At 40.6% G+C, this 22,162-nt stretch overlaps 1 protein-coding gene and 1 long non-coding RNA gene across 3 annotated transcripts in view; both read right to left on the reverse strand.

Moving 5' to 3' along the window:
• The window catches only part of cplx1 (complexin 1), a 70,675-nt gene extending 50,529 nt beyond the window's left edge, over positions 1-20,146 (reverse strand). The window contains exons 1-2 of one of the 2 annotated variants that reach the window (XM_085470063.1): positions 19,748-20,146; positions 18,879-18,997 (exon numbers count right to left, since the gene is read on the reverse strand). In XM_085470063.1, coding sequence (XP_085326189.1) covers positions 18,879-18,909 — 31 coding nt within the window. In that variant the 5' untranslated portion in view covers positions 18,910-18,997; positions 19,748-20,146. Of the gene's footprint in view, positions 1-18,878; positions 18,998-19,206; positions 19,404-19,747 lie in introns of those variants that run through there. The other variant, XM_085470072.1, reaches the window with a different exon arrangement.
• Positions 4,334-5,885, reverse strand: LOC146716940 (uncharacterized). The gene is made up of 2 exons (XR_014915801.1): positions 5,602-5,885; positions 4,334-5,231 (listed from the first exon to the last, which is right to left on the reverse strand). It is a non-coding gene; the product is annotated as an uncharacterized LOC146716940 (long non-coding RNA).
• Positions 20,147-22,162: the final 2,016 nt, after the last annotated feature.

Here is a 22,162-nt window from a genome sequence, read left to right on the forward strand (position 1 = left end):
GGCCTGGTGACGCCAGTGTCCAGCAGCCTCGCCTCTGACAGTGCGCCCCAGGGCAGCTGTGGCTACAATGTAGCTTGCCATCACCAGTGTGTGAATGGGTTGATGACTGAATGTAGTGTAGTGCTTTGGGGTCCATAGGGACCAAGTAAAGCGCTAAAGAAAGAATCTAAATTAACCCAACTAACCTACCAGACTTAAAATGGCAAATTTTAAGGCTTTGGATAACTTGAATCTCTAAAAATGTATTAATAAACACATTTCCTTACATTGCACTTTTACTTTCATTTTTACAGCCAGCCAGTATGTAACACTGGATATTTTATGGTCTTTATCCTACAATACTCTCTATAGATTAGAATTAACTAAATTGGAACTGCGACATAATTCATTTCTTTTGGTGCTTGCCATCATAACATTACATTTAAGTCTATCCTTGATATACAGCAAGCCTTTTACAGCCTTCTATAGCTGCATGGACAAAGCATTATATAAGATGCCTTCCATTATGTGTGTCTGGGGTGAGAGCAGCAGCCCCAGCAGGAAGCCCTTTAGCTTCACTTTTACATTCGTGCACTGTACCACTGTGGTGGGAAAAGTCATCCTACTGCCAGGAAATCATACACGATTAGTTTTCGTCTGATTAAATGTCAGGAACGCTGACTGGTGATGCATAAAATCAATGAGCAGATTATGTTAAAGAAATTATAATTGACTTAGAATATATTTCTTAAGATTTATTGAATAAATTTGAAGGAACAAAAAGATAGGGGGCAAAGCTGAAGGTGGAAAAATTGAAGATTTTTGATGGGAGTTACCAGGAGGGATGAATTAAAAATGAGTGCATCGGAAAAAGGAAGGCTGAGATGGTTTAGATAAAGGATGATGAACCTCGAGCAATAGGAAAAAAGGATTTTGAAGATGGGGTAAAAAGTTTTCTGTCTTATTTATGTTTTGCAGTTACCGAGCATGTTTACTGTAGTTTTCGAACTTTTGCCACAAAACCACGTGTTAAAATTAAAGAAGTTTGGTGTAACCATACCAACTGATCTTATAACTGACATTTCAGCTACACTAATCTTTGTTCACCATTTTAATTTCTGAGATATAAGAACAACAGAAGCAGTTTTTGGAACAGATGGAATTTTATATCCAAAATTATGAAAATGTTTTCAAGTACAGGACTACTTCTCTGTCAAATCCAGCCTGCCATGCTGGTGTTACACTAAATATTTGACAACAATATCAAACGTGTATGAAATGTCAGCGATCAGCCAACAACAACGATATCATATTCTACATTAAGCAGTGAAGTCGTTGTGTACATGTACAGAAGCTGTCAAAAGTACAACATTAATATTTCTATACAGTTATATTTTACATTACATTTGAAAGCACTCGAGAGCCACAAACCTGTCCATAAAAAATAAGAGGTGAGTCAACTGCAGATGTTGGCACCATTCCTACCAGATAATGCTGATATACTGTATAACACTGCACGCACAAACTCAATCACGTAGGAGCTCCATAACATTAATGCGTGCTATCCAATCATCCCTCTCACTAGCGTATAGTTAAGTGCCATGCCGGCTCGGCGTACACTATTAACTGCTTTCTAGGTCAAAGCGTGAATCAGTAATAAGCATCAGTGGCTCTCACACAGAACAGTGTCTCTCAGCTCTCTGGCGAGGCAGGTAGGAGTGTTTTGATTCCCTGAACTCCTCGCCAAGATCACACACACACGCACAAAAAAATATCCATTTGGAGTTGTAATTAGCACCGAGAAGCAAGAGAACTGTGGTGTTTGTATGTTTAGGTTCAGAAAGGCTCATTTGTCTGCACGGCTCACTGAGCGGAACTGCCACGTGGTGAAACTGCGCGTGTTTTTGCTTATTTGTCATGCCGATGGCAGTCCTAGTAATGCCATTTGCATTATTTAGTAAATATGGATTCACTCAGTTAATTAGCGAGAGACATGGATTTGCTCACCTCTTCAAACAAGAAGGTGAAGGGCAATAATCAAACCAAGGATAAATGTATATTCAGCTGAGCACAAAGACTAAATGATTCATCTATCAGTGAACTTTGTTTCTGAGGCTGATGAGACATGTTAGAAAGAGAGCAGAAAGATTTTCACTAATTACGTGTGTGATAACATCACTGATCTACATGCAGATACACACAGTAAGTTGCTTATACACTGCTACAGTATTAATGTGGGGGAAATGAGTCTAAAAATCTAAAGAAAACCAGCACAAAAACACTTTTCTTATGTGATTGATATTCCTGATCTGTAGATCATTTTCACCTCATTTAACCACATTTAAACAAGAATGTTTGTTTTGGTGTCCAGAATAGGTGTGCGTTTATGCCTGTATTCTGCTTATTTCTTTCATGACTTCACTCACAATAGAAGCCTGAGGGAATTTCCCTGCTGAAAGTGAAAAGTTTAGATTGACAGATGTGTTGGTCACATGGGGACTCCCTTTGCAGTTGATGGGCTGCCCACTCACGGCAAGTTGTTGCAGGGCAGAAAACCCCCACAGACTTCTGAATGTCAGTCTATTGTTGTTACTATATAAGGAATATAACTATATAACACTTTGCAAAGAGCATCTGGTAGGTTGTAGCTCCCGTAACCTGAGAAACTTGTGCTTTGATTCACACTAAAACCTTGTTTTTGTCTTTGCATCACTGAAAGCCTCTGATGTCAGATTTTCACAAACTTGTATTGACTTAAACACCAAGTCAACTGCTACTTTTCTCTTTTAACACTTTTTGCCAATAAGTGGAGATTTTATTATGTATCACGATAAGCTGCTTTGGCTCAGATGTTTGTTTTTTGTTCACTTAAAGATAGTAATACAGTGTGAGAATATGGCATTTTCTCTGATTCGCGACTATTTGTGTGCCCCAGTTAGACTCAGAATTATTCAAGGTTAAGGGAAGATAATTTTCCTTTTTAAATGATAACAGTATCCTTGTGTGTATACACCTCAATTTGCTTCAAAACCTATGATGGATGATTTGTTAAAAAGAATGGCCAGTGCCCAAATCAGAATTTAATTCAGTTCAATTCAATTCAAGGACTTTATATTGTAAGGTAGACCCTACAATAATAAAAAGAAAACAGAGAAAACGCCAACAATCATACCATATGAGTAAGTGCTTTGGCCAACTTCCCCTGACAGATGACAGGAAAGGGCTGCTTACATTTCTGGTCCAGCTGCAGCTGTAACACTGGCTGGTAGCCTTTGTGATGTTTTTTAAGTGGTCATCTGAATTGTTAGTTAGTTGTGGTTTTGCCTACAGAAGAATGCGATTATTGTTCTTCTTCACTCACATAACTTGTGAGATAGTGACTCATCACAACCGACAGAAGCAGTGGCGTGTCTAGAAAATTTTTGTTGGGGGGGCCAGGTAGGGGCACAGATTTGGAGAAGGGTGGCAGATTTAATTGGCAGATAATGTTTAAAAAAAAAAATTCTACCAACCCTTAACCATAATTCAATAATCCTATAAACCTAATAACCAAATGCACTTTTAACTCTTATTAGAATGAGATTTTAACCACTACGGTGCAAAGTTTTTAGATACTGCGTTGATAAAGTACAAGAGATACAATCAGTGCTTTGTCAGTGCTTACTCAGCATTCAAGGACATCAATATTTGCATAGTATTTTTACTGACATATAGTGCACATATGTTTTGGGCAAAAACATTTTTGAAAATTAAAATACGAACATTTGTAACAAACAATTGACAAATTAGCCAATGCCAATGCAAAACTTTATCTGCCTGTTAAAAAAAGAAGATAATCTTCTCACAAACTGGTGTTTGATTTTGAAACAGGAAAAAAGTGGGGAAACAACTGAAAAGACTAACATTTGAATAAAACCTGAAAGCAAGTAAATACTTTCTATGCTGCCTTATGGTAAACTTTGGTAATATTGATAAAGAACAACACTGGCTGATGATGAAATACAGTCAGCTGGCATGGTGACACTGCCAGTATTAACCTGCAGGGCTGGACTGGGACAAAAAAATTGGGCATTTTTACTACAGACCGACCCACCAGGTATTAAAGCCATAAAGCCTTTGAATGAAAACAAATGCTGTTGTGACAGTGATGTACAGTCTTGTTGGTATATGTATGATTTCTATACATTTTACGTCAGATAAGACGTTGTAAGATTTAGATAATTATTTAATAAAAACTAGGTATTTTAAATGAGAATAAGAAAGAAAAGTATTTCTTTGTGCCCACCTTTCCCTGTTAATGCCCTACCTGGCCCCCCTGGCAAAACTTTGCTAGACCCGCCCCTGCACAGTTACCAGCTGTCAGCTACATAAAAAAGGATCCTGGTGTTATTTATCTCTCAGAAACAGTTGATAACTTCAACTCATTCATGTCACCTAAAAGGTAAACCTGTTTCTCCATCACCTGTTCAGCTCTGATGGTTCAGTAAGGACATCTCCTGGTTTCATCTTCATGTTTCCCTCTCACCACATATCTAAACAGACATCATGACCAGCAGCTTTACAGCTGTGGCTCCAGCAAACATCAGCTGATACTAGAAATTAATATTAAATACATTCTAACAACAGCTGATCAAGCTTAAACGTGCTGCTGTTGTTTAGCGCAATATCCGCTGGTTTCCTCTTTCTGGCGCAAAGTGAGTGATAAACAAACAAGAGAGAAAAGCCGATCAGCTGATCATTGATCAGTTTCATGATTGAAGTAGCAACAGGAGAGGGAGGGGGAGAGAATGAGAGAAGAAGAGGCAGCTGTGCAGCATAAAGACAGAATAAATCCAGCTTTGTGTCTTTTTTCCATTCTAGCTAAAGTCCGGGACAAACTGCGTCTCTTCTCAGCTCAATACGAAACGCGTAATATTTTCTCTGAATGAGGGACCATCCCATTTTTTTAAGGAGCCGTTGGCAACTCTACTAACCTTATGAATAAAATAAAGTTCACTATCAGTAACATCATAGCACCCACCCAGCTGTATAAAAACTCCGTCAAACTGGCTAGAACGCAGTATGAGTTATTGCAACTGACAGTAAAAAGTCAGCAACATGAAAATAAACTCCACCTAAACTTGGTTTATATCTGACCCAGATAGACTGCAGGTCATAACTTCTTACCTGAAGTTCAGTTCACCTGACACTCGGACTGGCGGCTGCTTCGGGTCTCTCCTCCTGCCTCCCCTTCCCTCATCCACCTGTTGCCTCTGTGGAAGCCCCATCATAGCCACCACCAAACAACGGAGTTATTTCTACACATCGACCTGCATCTGGCCAATCCACCACCTCATTGTTCATGCCATTACAAAAAAAATAAAAAATAAGTCACTGGGGATATGCCCGGTATGCCCGATGGCCAGTCCAGCTATGTTAACCTGCAACCAAATCTGCAGCTCCATACAGCAATGTTACGACTTAGATTATATCTTATAACTCATAACTCTTATGTTAGCTGCCCTCAGTAGCATACTGTCTGAAATATTCCACAGCTGCAATAATTCTTTAAGTGTTATTTTTTTCCTTGGTATTCTAATTTCACCGAAGTTTACTAAACTCAACAAACTTGATATTACTTACCGGGACATTTATTCTGTCCTCATTTTCTTTCACCGAAAAATTGTTTCCTGCAGTGCCATCTTTCGCGCTTGGCTCTCCTACCTTTGCTAACGTGATGCGCATAGCGCAGAAGCGATGCTGCATTCACTTACACTCGGATATCTGAGCGTCACCGTGAAAACATAATCGGACATTTGATATTTGATTGAATTTTATTGTTTTGCCTTTGGGGTGGCACCTGGGGTGGCCAGTCTGGTTTGGGGGGTGGCCTGTGCCCCCCCAGGCCACCCCGCTGGACACGCCATTGGACAGAAGGGGACATAAGTGCACACAAAGCTGACACAAATTCACTTTTTGTGTATCTGATGTCATTAAATCCCATGCCACACCTGGACTTGTATCACGGAACACCAGTGTCGCTCTGCACACCATTTTGAAACCACTGGGCTGTAACTTGAGTTTCAGAAAATTCCCCCAGGTTAGTCCCTGTCACTTGCTCTGTGATCATCGCCCAGACAAAAACACAGTCTGACATGAAGGCCTTCAGGGTGACTTGCTGGACCATCCATACATCAATCATCTTCAGGCAGGCATTTTTTTAAATTGGCCCTTTCAGTTCAGCCAGGTGGAGGGGAAAAAAAAATCATCTTTTGTGTGGAAATTCTTCCTTTTTCATGGTGATTTTGAAAGTGTTTCTTAAGTATAACTTTAGAGCCGAGTACACAAATAAGCAGTTAGCATCTAGCCTTTGTCTAACATCTGTCAGCTCCTGATAGAAATATATTACATTTCATTTGAAGGTGGTAATGTATCCTTTTCGCCTTCTAGTATATTACATTTAAATCCCATTACACAATAATGTAGTTCAGAACCACGTTACTGTTGATGTTTTTAAGTTAGCGAATTTTGATGGAATCTGATTAAGATATATCAGAATTACTCAGTTTAAAATGTTTCCAGACACAGTGAGCAATTTGGGATTTATTTTTCTCATGTAAAGATTGATCCACTGATCCATGCATTTTCTTCCAGTTATTCAATTCATCTTCAAGGGGATATGTACAACAATAAATAATTGAAACATGCATTTATAAAGCCTGCCAGAATACAGCAGTTGGTCACATTGTGGTTCAAAGGAGCTGAATTGTGTATTCAGAAATGTGCACTCTTAAAAAAAACGTCTCTGCACCACGCATGATAAAAACTGCTGCAGCGGAGGTGTCTAAAAATGGCAGATATCATTACCGCAGCTCAATTTATCAGCATTACATTGCCTTCCTTCTTGCCTCATTTCTTTGAATTCACTTAAAATTGGTTAATATCCACCATAAAACATTATTCTTTATATGCCAAGTCAGCTGAAAGCCATTTAAGTGTGAAGAAACTCATCTGAATTGTTCACAGAGATTGCACACTCGGGCACGGAGGTTTTACATGAAATCCAGCAGGAAGTGTGTCATGTTGAAATTACATGTTGTGTTATCTAAGCTTGTGGTTTAATAGTCAACTCTTCTAAATAAAATAAGTTATGTTTTAAAACGGATGATTTTTTTTTTCATTACAGGCCTGAGGGACCAAAATAGCTTGTTGCAATAACACAAGCATGCCGGCAGGACTTCAGCTGCTTTACGATCGCACTTCAGTTTCCTGTTTTTCAATAGTTTAAATGAAAGAATAACTAAAAAAAAGAAAATTGTGCCTTTACAGTTTTAAAACTGACTCTCTATTATCAGTGCAAAGGCTCCTCTGTTTAAGGACAGTAAGAGGATGGCGGTCATGCCTGTAGCTCTAAGGCTCATTAGTGAGAGTGGACAGAGCGTGAGGATGAGTGGGGTGGAAGACGAAAGGCAGAACTCTATGAGGACAAGCAAAGAGTAAAAGCATGGATTAGAGGGCACGGAAAAGCCATTAATTTACAAATGTAGGTTTGTTTGAGGATTCTTTGAGGGAAAGGAAATCCACATTAGTGCTAAGAAAAGTGTGATTTGAAAGCACAAAAGTAATTATGTGCAATACAGAAACTCATGGCGCTGTCTGAACTAGCAAACAACATCAGCGGGTGAGTAAGGTCATGTGGGAGTTATATATCTTCATACAGACATATATGCTCCAGGGTTCTCCAGCTAATCCTAATTAATCCTTTAGGATAATTATGTTTTATCACCTATGTAATTGCACAGCCACAGTAACACTGTCACTATTAGTCATGACACTTCAAATTAATGCATTTTTTTTTTTTGCACAACTCTATGTGGACTGTATTTTCACACAAACATGGCACCCACGTTAGCTTAACATACGCACTTTATGTGAGTATTTGTGCGGCTAAATGTAGCGATGCTGTTATTTTCAGCAGTGGTTCAAAGCTTTTTATGTGTGACGACTACAGATGAGCTTATGACGGAACCGTCAGATTGGCTTATGTGTCCCTCCACTCGTCAGATGTTTAGTGCTTATACTGACTGTAATATTGCACATAGTCATAAAAGTTTAGCTTGGCCATAGAATAATTTGCACATTTTTCTCTTTTTCTCAGTAGGCCTAGTGAAGTAATCAGTACAAATATACAGATGTGTTTATGAGTACCAAACATTATTTTTAGGTAAACCGCTGAGAATCAGAGGGATGCAATGAGATATGACATAACTATGATCAGTTGGAAATTCTGATAAACACTGAGACTCAGATCTTAACAGCAGATAAAAAATTAGGATAGGGCTGTTTGTCTTCCAGTTTTTATGGAAACCCATTTGGAAATCACTGGATGCCTGAATGTTAGAATATTCTTCCTGTCCGTACCTGATACTGTGCGCTCTTGGTTCACGTCTCTGACCTTTGTTAACAAAAAGCTGAACTACTCTTGAGGACTACCTTCAGTCCATACGCACTTCAGAGGTAGTCGCTATGTTTGACAGCAATTGTACACAAAATGTACACGTAAAATTAATTTTCTCTTTTAAATCACATACTGCTGGTAAATCACAAGTAACCTATGAGATAAGAAACGTGTCACAAAGAAGAGCTGGAGCTGAAAACTGACAGTATTGTGGGCGTTCTTTTACGTCCCTCGAATGTGTATATTGGTATTGGCATTCCCTAGTGTTATTATCTGTTGACACAGAAGTTTGTCTAGAGAATGTTTACATGTTTGCCAAGTGGATAAGACAAAGGAGTTGATAGTGGACTTCCGGAGGTGCAGAGAAGTACACACCCCCATCACCATCAACGGCGCTGCTGTGGAGAGAGTGAGCAGCTTCCGGTTCCTTGGCGTACACCTGGCTGAGGATCTTACGTGGTCAGTACACACAAACAAAACAGTGAAGAAGGCGCAGCAGCGCCTCTTCTTTCTCAGGAGACTGAAAAGATTCGGCATGAGCCCCCGCATCCTCAGGACCTTCTATCACTGTGCCATTGAGAGCATCCTCACTGGATGCATCACCACCTGGTATGGCAACAGCACCGCCTACAACTGCAAAGCTCTCCAGCGAGTAGTGCGGTGCTCTGAACGGATAATTGGAGGTGAGCTTCCCTCCCTCCAAGACATCTACAGGAAGCGGTGCCTGAGGAAAGCGGGGAGGATCATCAAGGACTCCAGTCACCCCAGCCATAAACTGTTCAGACTGCTTCCATCAGGAAGGAGGTTCTGCAGCATCCGGTCCCGTACCAGCAGACTGAGAGACAGCTTTTTCCATCAGGCCATCAGACTGCTGAACACGTCATAGACACCTCACCTCCACTACTGGAACTTTAACATTATGCACTCCATACTGTATATAAATGCCACTTGTTTTGCACATATTCAACTCTGTATATTTTATATATTTTATTATTATTATTATTATTATTATTATTTTATTTTATTTTTTTACTATTTAATTTGTAAAAATGTGTACACACACACACACACACACACACACACACACACACACACACACACACACACACACACGTAGGAAAATATTTAGTATACACATCCAGAAATGCATACACTATTATATATTGTACATATATTTATTAGTTTCAGGTTGGCCATTCTTGTATTTTGCTCGTTTGTGTTGTTGTGTTTGCACATCTCTGTTGCTTGTGGGGCTCGCACACAAGAATTTCACTCGCATGTGCTGTGCCAGTGTGCCTGCACATGTGATGTGACAATAAAAAGTGATTTGATTTGATTTGATTTGATATGTGAAGCTGCAGGCTGCTGTATCTGCATTGTTGTGGTGCAGTTTGCCCTCCTGTGGTTTACAGCTGGGGGCACGAGGCCCGTCGCATCCCACTGATTATGGCCCCAGAGTGCGTGTGTGTGTGTGTGTGTGTGTGTGTGTGTGTGTGTGTGTGTGTGTGTGTGTGTGTGTGTGTGTCTGTATGATCCTCGGTTTGTTTATCATGTCACTAACTTTGAATGTGATGTTTTTCTCTTGGTTGTGTGTGTCCGTGTTCATGCATCTATTGTTTGCCTGTTTCATGTTGTTTGTGCTTGTTTGTGTGTTTGTCATTTCTGTTGCAGTCTTACTTGGAAAGCCAAAAGAAAAACCCAGAAACACACACACACACACACACACACACACACACACACACACACACACACACCTACCTTATCATCTAATGCCAGCTAAAGCCAACTACTAAGGTCCACCCTAGTCTCTCTGTTTGTCACAGACTTTGTCACTCTCTCCCTCTAGCTCACTCCCTCTCTATCCCGCTGTCACTACGCACAAAAAACACACTAAGAAACACACACATGCACACACACCTACACACATATTCAGACAAACATATCCTTCTTTCCCCTGTGGCTGCCTGATTGAGGTTTCTTTGCCTCGCCCTTCAGATTTACTGTAATCGGTGAAGGAGGACGGCAGGAAAGAAATAGATGGAAAGTTAAATTGAAGGATGGGAGAGCAAAGAAGGGATAAAATTAGTGATCCAGTAAAATAAGAGAGGCTTAGGGAGCTGATCTGGGAGGGTGGGTGGAGGGGGTGATGTGGAAGTGAGAGAGGTAGTGACACGAGGTGGAGTAAAGGTTTGGTCTCAAAGAGGGATACAGTGATGCAACCAAAACCTTGGTTGGTTGCTAGCAGTGGTGAAATTGAGTACAGAGTACAGAAAACAGAGACTGTTTACCTTCAAAGTAAAAGTTGCACATTTTGAAGCATGTTGGTTGGAGAAATAAGCCACAACCTTTACTTTGGAGGTGAACGTTCTGTTCCAGTTTGTGTCAGTGATGGCGTAATACCACCCTGCACCACAAGATGGTACACTGAGTTGGTGTAACTTTAATTTAACCAGGCACATGAATAACTTTCAGTGGCAGCCGGGCAAAAACAAAAAATATCAAAAGTGAAACAGCAGCACACATCAAACAACATCAACACACTCAGAGGTAAAGCGCTGCCCCCTGGTGGTGAAAGGGTAATTACGAAATGTACCTTTAAGTATGATTTGAAACTTCCAATAAATACAAATTTTAGAAATCATAAAATTGTATAAATCATTTTTCTATGACCTTTTACCACAACTTCAGCTAATCAGATGATGCGATGGCAAAGGAGGAAAAAAAAACAGAAATCGGAGAATGATGAGCTTTGAAAGCTAGCAAGCCGCTAGTGAATGAAAAACTGAAAAAAGTCACCTTAAATAAAAAAGGATTGGGGGAACCATCCATCTCATCACATTTGAACAGCATCCATAGCTGCAAACTCAGTGGCTTATAGTTTCTCATATGAGGCTGACTGGTCCAAACTTTCTCCTGCAATGAGTTTCTCCACCACTTCTGTCGCCTTTCTACAAAGGTCAGACATTTTTCATGCACTTATGTACACATGCATGTGCACCAGTCATTTTAACTTCCTTCAAAAAAAAAGAAATCAGCTGCTATTGTCATTTCTGTGTTGAGGTCAGGCTGGAAGGCGAGAGAGAGACTCAGAGGCTGCTGAGGACAGAAAACAACTCCAATTAAAGAGAGATTACAGCTTCTGCCGGTCCACAGTGCAGCGTGACTTTACAACATCTGCCGTCAGCGGCTGATGATAAAACACCAAGTTTTAAAGATCAATTTGTCACTTTTCATCTCCTCCTACACCTCATTTACTTCCAAGGCTGAGGGCAGGAGGAGGCCAGAAGAGAAGGGGGGAGGAGGAAGGAGATGGAACTGCAGCCTTATTGCGAGAAAGAGGTGAGAGTGAGAGAGCTGACTTCTCTTTACGAGCACTTTTGATGATGTCATTTGGAATAAATCCTTCCCTCTGCCCCCTGGCATGGATTCCCGTTTTTGAAATAAGAGCTCTTCATGCACACACAAACATGCACACACAAACATGCACACATTGCTTTAACAGCAATGGACATCAAATCAATTCCTCATTTGTCCTGATTTTTTTTCTCCCTATGTGACACTAATGAGCTGTATCAAGCAGTTCTAAAACACAGATCCAGGAAGTTCAGGGTGGGATTTATCCCAATAAAATGTTTAGTCTGCATACAAGTTGTACATTGTAATATGTGCATAAGAAACCTTTTATTTTGTGTCATATTTCCACCACACATAACTGTTTGAAGCAGGAACCGTTTTGAAATATGTCCTTGGAGAAGTGAAGGTTAGAGAGCTAAACCTGATGTAAACAAAGCCAAACACACAGAAGGATTGCATGCTTAGGAAGAAGGTCTCACTTTCATAACCTTCTTTCTCTTTTTCACTTCTTCCTCACGCCATTTTTATTCTGGCTCGATAAAAGTTTGAATCTGGGTTCAGCTTTGTTCAGGATTACATGTTTTAATAATAATAATGATGAATTTGCTTCACCCACACTGGTACATGACGGCTAATGATAGGGTGATGTGATGTCAATCAAACACAGACTGTACACACTCACACAGTCAAACTCTTCGTCACACTCATTGTGCCCTCACCCTTTTTACTGTTTCTCTGTAATTAGCATGACACTGGACCTTCACTGTGAAAATACAAATCCATATGTTTAGTGTGTTTGTCACAAATCACGTGAGTTGCCAGATTGTCTGTGAAGCACAAATTAAGAATCTCTTTTAGCAGATTTATTTTGGTTATTGCAAACACTGTTTGTTCTGCTATACACATCTGATTGTGGTTACTCTCAGCATTAGTTTAAAATATTTTAACAAGCGTAAAATCCCTCATATAAACACTTAAAACAACACTTAAAACAAATCCTGCAAAATTAACAAAAGCAATTATTTTTGACACTTAAAAACTGATATGCATAATCTTGAAACTAGCCTAAGGAGGCCAAATGAAAGAAAGCACATGAATGACTATTAATCATTTCATAGCTGGATTAGCTGTCTTAGGTGAGTTTAAAATTATATTTTTGTGAAAAGTGACTAGAAACAGCAGAAGGCAGTTAATTATGCTACCTTGATCTGTTCAATATAGACCACACCAGAAAGAGCCACTGCAGCACTATGGTGCACTTAGGTGGCATATTGACTAGTCAGAGGAATGAACTGTTACGCTACCACAGAAAGCTAACACCCAGCCACTGGGCATGGCAGGATTATTTAGTCATGTTCTCCGAGCTAGCTGACATACTAAGTTTCACCATCCAGTTAATAATCAAGAAATAAATGAATAATAAATGATTAAATTCACATTTGGGAAACTGAGTTGAATAGTTTAGGGCAGCGGTCCCCAACCTTTTTTGTGCCACGGACCGGTTTGTGCCCGACAATATTTTCACGGACCGGCCTTTAAGGTGTCGCGGATAAATACAACAAAATAAAACTAGTAACGGAACCGAAAAAAATAAGATTTATTCATAACACACGTGAAAAGACCCAGGAAAACAGAGTTAACGAAAAAAAAACTATAACAAAATAACGCTAAAAAACGATAAAAACCCTGAAAACCATACATTTCACACCCGAGTCTCACTCTCGTGGCCCGGTACCAAATGACTCACGGACCGGTACCGGTCCGAGGCCCGGAGTTTGGGGACCGCTGGTTTAGGGTGTTGTGGAGCACCTCCCTCACTCTCTGACCTCAGTAAATATTTTCCGGATGATTTTAAGGACTCTGATGTTAGTTTCAGGTTATTTTGATTAAAGTGTGAAGTTCATTTTGTAAGTTTTAGTCAGTATAACAGTCAGAATGGAGGATCATCCAGGGTAGTCGGCAACTTCTGAATCACAAGTCTTTAACCAATCAGGGTGCAGTGTTCTTAAATTCACAGTCAGATTGTTACAGTCCTGGGTCGTATTTTGATATTCATTGTTTATAGTTAGTCCTTTTGGCATTAGGTCCTAGGTTCCTTAGTTGTAGTTATTATTCATTGTTTAGTAGATCTCCTTTGGGTCGTCTTCCCATGTATTAAATTTCCCATTGTTGTTTATTGTGTCTTATGTGTCATGTTTCTGGTCTGCCTGGTTAATGCTGTCATGCCTGTGTCTAGTCATGTTTTCCTGTTTATTTTGAAAGTCCAGTTTTCATGTCGTTGTGTTTTAGTTTACATTTCCTGTGCATCATTATGTTCATCCTAGTCAACTGTTTCCTCATGTGTCTCCACTTCCCCTGATCACCTCATGTGTGTATTTAAGTCCTTTGTCTCTTACTGTTCATTGTCAGGGCGTCTGATCATGATAACCTTTTGTTATCATGGTCAGTCATAGGTTTGTCATAGTTTTTCATAGTTATGCTTGGTGTTTCATAGTTTCACGTTTTCAGCCGAAATAAAGGCTCGCCTTCTGTTTGCAAACCAGCTCCTTGCCTCCAGTGTCTGCTTTTGGGTCCGCTTTAACAAACACACCGGCACTGTGCCCGACAATAGTGCGTGACACAGATCCACCACTCCCTTGCCGTGTCCAGTTTCAAGCAACCAAGATGGTGAAGGTGAAAAAACACAGCTTAAGGCTTCATAACAGGACTTTACTCGCCAGTGAGCAGAGATGGGCAGTAACGTGTTACAGTGACGTGTTACAAGTAACGCGTTACTGTAATCTCATTACTTCTTTCAAGTAACGAGTAAAGTAAGGGATTACTATTGCAAAAACAGTAATTAGATTACCGTTACTTTCCCGTAGTAACGCTGCGTTACTGCGTTACTAAAACTGTGATTTTTTGCGAGAATGTCTCATGACAGTGATGTAAGCGAGTGCGCCGTTCGTGACAACAGCTGTGTGCAGATCAACAATGGATCATATATCGAGTGCAGGAGAGAGTATGAGCATGCAGCGTTTAAAGCGTGGAAGTACTGACCTTATTTTGAGTTTGATTTCATAAAAAGTGACAAAAACATTAGTGTCCGTTGTGCGTGGGAAGAAAACTTCTTTTTACAGCAAAAAACCCCCCTAAACTTCCGAGCAAGCACCGAGTGCGAAACGACGTAATGGGAAACTCACAGAGAAACTCGCGGATTCTTCTGCTGACCGCGGCACACCTGCACCAGGGTAAACCTCCGCCTGCCCCACTCCTGCTTTACAGGTGAAAATAGAGCAACAGGACCGCTGAGTCTTTGACTTTATTTATTTTCTGCTGTGTTTTACTTGCATCTATTTGAAAGAGTGAGTGTAAACACAAAAAATATTTTATTTTATGTGCTGGGATGTGCAGAAAATAGGTTTACATGTTAAACTAATTTCTTCAAGTCAGAGAATGGTGCATATAATTAAATTTTTGCTTGATGCATAAAGTTAAAAGATTAAAACTGATAAAACAAGTTTAAAAAAGAGACTTTTCCATTTGATTACATTTTGTATGATGGATGATGCAGAAAAAGTAGAATTGGGCTGAAAGATCTATCGCTTTATCACCTATTCAGGTTGTAAATCGTGTTTTTAAAAAGTAACTAAGTAACTAAGTAAGTAATTAAGTACTTTTGAAAATAAGTAATCAGTAAAGTAACGGGATTACTTTTTTGGGGAAGTAATCAGTAATTAGTTACTGATTACTTTTTTCAAGTAACTTGACCAACACTGCCAGTGAGTGACATCACATCTTTTATACTCTCTATGATAGCAGGGGACTTGGGTAGAAGTGGATATAGGTGCAACAGTGAGGATGTTTTGTGACAACTTCTGTTTTTGCCTCTCTGGGTGTCTCCTGCCTCACAGCTCAGTGTTGTACAGAGTTATATGTCAAAATACACCAAAATGGAGGATGAGGGGTTGAGGATGGAGTATGTAGTTACCACTGGTTAGCATCATTACTCTATCAGTACTCACAAACTTTGATTGACAGAGTAAACACACAAACACAAACCAGCGTATTTGTTCTAACATCTTTTTCAAAGTCTTCTCTGCATGGATCCTTGACATGAAAACATTTTTGAGACCTCCTGATCTATGACTTGCATTTCAAAGGACGAAAGGTTCGCGGATGGCAGATGAGTACACCTTGCAAGGCGACCTTTCTCTTCAGCGTATGAAACAGACAGAGCACAGATCGGTGCCTAGATGGGAGCAGATGGAGTGTGAGTTTCTCCTAAGAGCGCGCAGAGAGAACGAGAAGTGAGATAATAGCTCACAGCTAATCCACTGCACACTAAAAACTCATTACTTCTTAAGAAGGAAACAAAAAACTTGCTCCCCGAGATGGAAAGAAATACTCTGCTCAAGGTGAAGACCTTGGCACAGCCTGCCTGATTTTCCTCATGTGTGCAGTTTCTTTTATGTGCGGTTCAGCAGATTTGACTCGTTTTTATTGACGGGGAGCTTTGTACCAGCCTGGCAGTGGTACAAAGATTAAAGATGAACACATTGCTACGGAACCTGTCAAAAACACAAAACAGGAAGCTTCGTAAGTACATATAATAAATATTTTACATGTGTAGACTTTTCGATGCAATATTAATCATCAGTGCCATTGAATTATAAGTATTCTATGGGTTTTTCTTTGCCTGAATCATAACAATTTCTTAACGAATTTGTCTAGGATCGTATAGACTGGAACACAGGTAGCTGTGTGTTTTACATCAGTGATGGTTGCTTTTACATCACTGAAGAGAGAAGCAACAGCAAGTAGGAAGATCCCCAAAAAAGTTTCAGGTATTTGAGATTAAAAGAAATTTGCTGTTCAGAGGAGCGATGAAGGTATATTTTTTAAAAAGTCCTTGTCATCTGCACTTGTCATTGTGCCTCTGATGATGATCATTGCCAGAAGTGGGAGACAAAAGCTGTGCACTCAAGGTTTAAAAGAAGATTACGCACCCATTTCACCTTGCATTTCACTTGATTATTCAGTAAATGCCTCCAGATTGCTTTGATGCTACCCTGACTAGTAACAGGGAGCATTATGCTGCTCCTGTTTTTGCATGATGTAACTTGGGATGATTGGTTACAACAGCCTTTAGGGCACTACGTCAAACTGCAACCCAACTGTGATCTTCAGCTACCTCTAAGAAGATGTTAGCTAAGGATCTGGAGATCATGGCGGAAGAAGAATCGGGGAAAAGGTGGCAAGCAGGACATCCAGTAACAGTAATTTCAAACTGGCTTTTAGTTTGTTTTTTTAGAGCTTCATGAAACAAAAGTCTGTGAGACAGACAATGAGCTGATCTTCTTGCTGTGGGAAAAGTAATATTAGCATGCTTGCTTTGTCTTACTGTAATACACTAGCATTGCATTTCACAGTTTCACTGCATTTGACCAGCGACTAGCTCTCCAAATCTTTTAACTTGTTAAAAACATGCATGTGTAGCTGTCCATATGGTGGGCAGTGGAGGGTTGCCAGGGTGGGATTTCTGAGTCTTACAGTGGTGTAAAAATGAATCACAATTCAAACATGTGGGGGTATCCAGCTGTAAAACTGTATGGCCTTAAAAAGACATTTTGCAAGAAATGAAATTCAATCCCCAAATTTAACATTTTAATAACAAATACCTGCTCATCAAAGAATTGTGATGTTTAAAATAAATAACTAAAGCTTGATTTGTGCGTTTCACTTGATTACTCTGTAAATGATTAATTAGCAGTTTCCATCCAAATGTTTTTAATGTTCTATATAATGAATGCACATATTTGAAGAGACCTCCTTGTAGAAAAGTGGAGTAGGCAGGTTTTTGTCTCCTATAGGAATGTAAAGGCTAAAGAGTGCATGGAAGAAGAAGAAGCCATTGTAGCATAGTCATCATATTAATAAGCCACTGACAAAAAATTAAATTAAATTAAAAAAAATGTCCAACTGGCAAAATGACAAGTTCACAAAATGACACCAGATACCAGAAGCATCATTTTAAATCCAGCATTCAGCGAAAATGTTGCCATTCTGTTATATATTCATGAATAAAGACAATCAGAAGAACATTCCCCGCCATACATTATGTACTACATTACGTTTCAAAAATTTTTACTGTGATTCATATTAAAATATGTTGGATCCTCCCTCGATAAAATAATTCACATCGTCATCGAGTTTTACAATTTTTTTTTTTTTAATTTATTTTGCGTAACGTCGAAAACAGACACGCAGTTGGAGAGATTAACTGCTCTGATCACAAAGCGACCTCCGCAAACGCAGCTTACATGTGCTTGAAAAGTCAAACAGCCTTTTGTTACCTTTGCTGTTCAGGGGGAAGGTAAACCACTTTCATTCTTTGAACTGTCCCACGAATCATCACGAACCATCCGCTGCTTTGTGAAAACCATCTCCGTCATTTCACCTTCCACTGCACTGTCTGCATATTCATAACAAGTTCATACCCCTTCAAAATTCATTACTCTGTTTTGGTATTCACATGTTCAGGGATTCACTGCAGCACAAGCCATTAGAAAATCACCCCCGTGCCTGCACGCGGGAATGAAATTATTTAAGATTAGATTGTGCCTTGATTATCTTTTCTTCCTCAGGTGGAAAATGTGCGTTCAGCATCTCGTGATAAGGAGTCGCTGCAGAGTCCCGGTCAAAAGGCATCTCTGTGTTTTTGATGGGTAAGACTGAAAAACGATAAAAACGTTTTTAACTCGTCTTGGTGAAAAATTTGAACTTCTTCGAACATAAAATGCCCCTTTGACTGCACTGGTTTAATCGCGTTAGAAATCATGAGCTCACTGAAGTATGCGCCACAGAGGCCAACTGCGCCACGCGCGCAAAGACCAAGCAGCAGATGTGGAAGAAATGCGCAAAAAAGCACCAAAGCGCAAAACATGAAAGAAAAAGAGAGAAATTCTTGAGATGTGACAATCCAATAATGTTTGTGTGGAAAAGGAGGGTGTTGGATACAAAAGTAATCACTTTGGAGAGTAATTAAACCTCTACAAGAAGCAGAAACATCGGCGGACTCACACTCATCACATCCGTCGTTACAGCGGATAAAAAGGGAAGAACTTACCTCCCAGCGCTTGTTTCATAACGAAATTCATGATGATGGCTTTTAATTCCCTGCCTTCCTTATCCGAGCGATGTTACATTCAATAGTTGCGGAAGATGAGAAGTCCTTTGTTGCCAGATCTGCAAATTAAAACGACAAGCACGTTAAGCACGCTACAGTCGACGCTCTTTATACTACATTTGTTAAGCTGAAATATGAAACGGTGATTTCTGAAATGTTTGCAAGAGGTGCTTTTGCGTGTAAAACACATTTCTTCGATGCGCCAACTGAAGGGCACCGAGGTCAATGGTTCGAACACAAAAGCGCCAAACATGTCACAACTACTGACCAGCTCAGAAACTACTGCTCGCGGTTTATCTGCGAACGTTTTGCTTTAAAATATTTTCCAGGACAGCTGACGATCGTTCAAACCGTGTACGGCTAAGCTTTGCCTGCAGTCAGAGCACTTCTGAGAAAGTGCACCGTGAAAGACCCTCAGTCTGGCAGGACGGTCTGCTGTCACGCATGTGAATCCCGGACTAAACCACTCCTGTGTATTTTTCCTGATCATGTGGTAAAACTTTCCATCCTCCATTGGAGGGACGTGGACTCAGCCATCCCGCTTCAACATTAGAAAAAAGAAAAAGCTACTCGCACGTTAATGAAGCAGAAATATCGAGCTATGCACGCATGTCTACAGCTGAAATTGCAGTTGGAACATATGTTCAAAATGACCCCCCTTTTATGCATGCATGTGCTGGGATTGTGTGAAAGGAGAGGCACACATGCACTTCCTAGTAGCTGCGAGCCTGGTTTCAGCACCACGGCGAGTGGATAGCTCCCTAAACCGTTGGCTTGTGTTGAAGCAGCTGCATCAAGCGTCGATTTACCTCCGTCCGGCGCCTGAATGAAATTCTCCTGGCACACTCACACACCGAGCACGGATCGAGGAGCAGAGCTTCAGCTGCAGTACCCTCCGGAACGAACTTATCCTGCAGCAGGCAACAGCAGCACGGGCTAATCTAACTGCTCGTTCCTTGCATCTCCGTCTCCCGGGGCTGGAAAAAGGACGTCCTTGGTGCTTCCTCCTGCTTGCCGCTTCGTCTTCCTGCACTCACTCACTCACTCACTCACTCACACTCACACGTAGAGACAAGGAGGAGGAGTGGAGGGGGTGGCGGTTTGCGGAGGGTGAAGCAGCTGCCGTTAACACTGTGATGGGAAGCAGCGAATGAATCACATGGAGGGATGGAGAGAGAAACGTCCCACTAACGTCCCCCTGACCGATAGAGAGAGATCAATTATTCAGCCCTGACGCTGGCTGGCTGCTCGGTCCTACAGCCCGCCCTCCCATCTCTGAAACGAGAAGGGGGACTCGGTGTGTGCTTAAAACGGTGGTGCAGAATATCAGCTATAGGCTGGGGGTGTTAGGAGACACAACATTTCTCGCTTCTTGGCTTGGAGGTGTCGTTTTCTTTTAGGTGACCCACATTTGGTTTGCATTCAGGTGTCCCCATGTGTGTGTGTGTGTGTGTGTGTGGGGGGGGGGGGGGGGGTCACATCATGTTCCAGATTTCTGGAATTCTCTGTATCCAACTGTTCGTTCCTTCCTTTTAAATTATATCCACTTCTCTCTTTAAACAGCGTCAGTGTCGTGCACAGACTCTGTAAGGGACACGGACCTAAGGGGGAAGAAGGCACCTCTGCTGTTTTACATTCATTCATGTTGTGGATCGCGGCGGGTGGGGGGGGGGGTGCTCCAGTATTTAAGGATATGCAAAAAAAAAAACAAAAGACAAAACAGAAACAGGTCCTTTATGTCCAAGAGAGTGGTGTGTGTCACTGTAATACTACCCTGCACACAAAGAGATTTTCTTCTCTTACCTTTAATTTGACTTGCTTGTGTAAGTGTGGGATGTACTTGGCAGGAAAATAAATCGCAGACATGCATGAAAAAGGAAGGTGTTGGTTGCACAGCGTCAATAAAATTGATAACAAAAAGAGTAAAAACTGACGTGAAAGAGACTCAGAGAGGACACACAAACTAAATGAACATAAACAACATGAGGCATAAGTGTGCAGGCGGGAAAGAAAGGGAGTGCCTCACAAAGAATTAGGCTTTGAAGTAAAGCGGGAAGTAAAATGAAAGAAAGACCAAGTCATGAAAAGAGCAGAGACACACAGACACGGGGGACGCAACACGAAAAAGGAAAACACTCAGCAAAGAATGAGGTAAGCAAAAATTACCAGGGATAATTACAAAGACCATGACAGTGTTGTAGAGTTTGTTTTATATTGAATTTGTCATTCAGGAAAGACTTTCACCAACATCTGGTCTACTAAATAGAAAGATTGATGCTTTTTTGCTTTTTTTTTCATCTGCATGGAAACAAAAGTTTGTATTTCATCTTTATTGGAAATCAAATGCTGATTGAAACTTTAATCATATAGGATTAGTTTAAAGATTTATGGATGTAGTGATGAAGGGTTGGTGCAGCAGAGGAGGATGGCATGACCAGGGCGACCTTGAGACTGATCATCTGTTGTGGAGACCACTACACGGAGGAGGAGGAGAAGGAAGAAGAAGACTATGCTGATTTGATGATGTTTACTTTTCACAGCAAGTGAAAAGTAAATGCATGTCTCCTGCAGGTCTGGGGGACCTTTGAGAATATGTGGAGGCATAGTTTACAGATTTTATAATGCTGTAAGGAATTTAAGGACTTTGATAGCAGTTCCATCCATCCATTCTCTTCTTCTTATCCAGGTCACAGGGGTGTGGAGCCTATTCTAGCTTGAGAGCAATTCATCTTCTGAAAAATAATCCAAGTTCTATTAGAATTTTACACATAGAAATGATAGACAAGCTCTCTTGGCCTCAGGAGCCTTGATTTCGACATTTTTTTGTAAAGTCATCTCTTGCTATTTACCAATGGTTTAAATTCCAGGAGCACCCAGGAAAGGAATCGGACCATTTTTATTTTCTACCCTGAGAGTGCTGCTTTATTGGATAGGTGCACTGATTTTAGGTATTTTCATAGCTTTTATGTCACGATCTGCAGATGCAGATCATGTATTTGAAGCGGGGACCCAAATGCAGATGCTTGGACTCAAGTTAGCAGAAGCTAGCCGTTTATTAAGGCTGCACAAAAATACAAAACGAAGGCAAGAATAAGACCCTTACTAACAGTAAACTAACACTAAGAACTTGGATCGTGGCAGGGAAACATGGAGGGAGAACTGACGATCTGACAAAAAGCAAGGGGAGACTGGGACAAACAATGCAGGTGTTTAGGAGAGTGGAG

Source organism: Copadichromis virginalis, linkage group LG2 (assembly GCF_057382275.1).
Source record: "Copadichromis virginalis isolate Kocher_CV1m ecotype Utaka linkage group LG2, C_Virginalis_male_GT1.1, whole genome shotgun sequence".
In the NCBI taxonomy this organism is placed as follows: Eukaryota; Metazoa; Chordata; class Actinopteri; order Cichliformes; family Cichlidae; genus Copadichromis; species Copadichromis virginalis.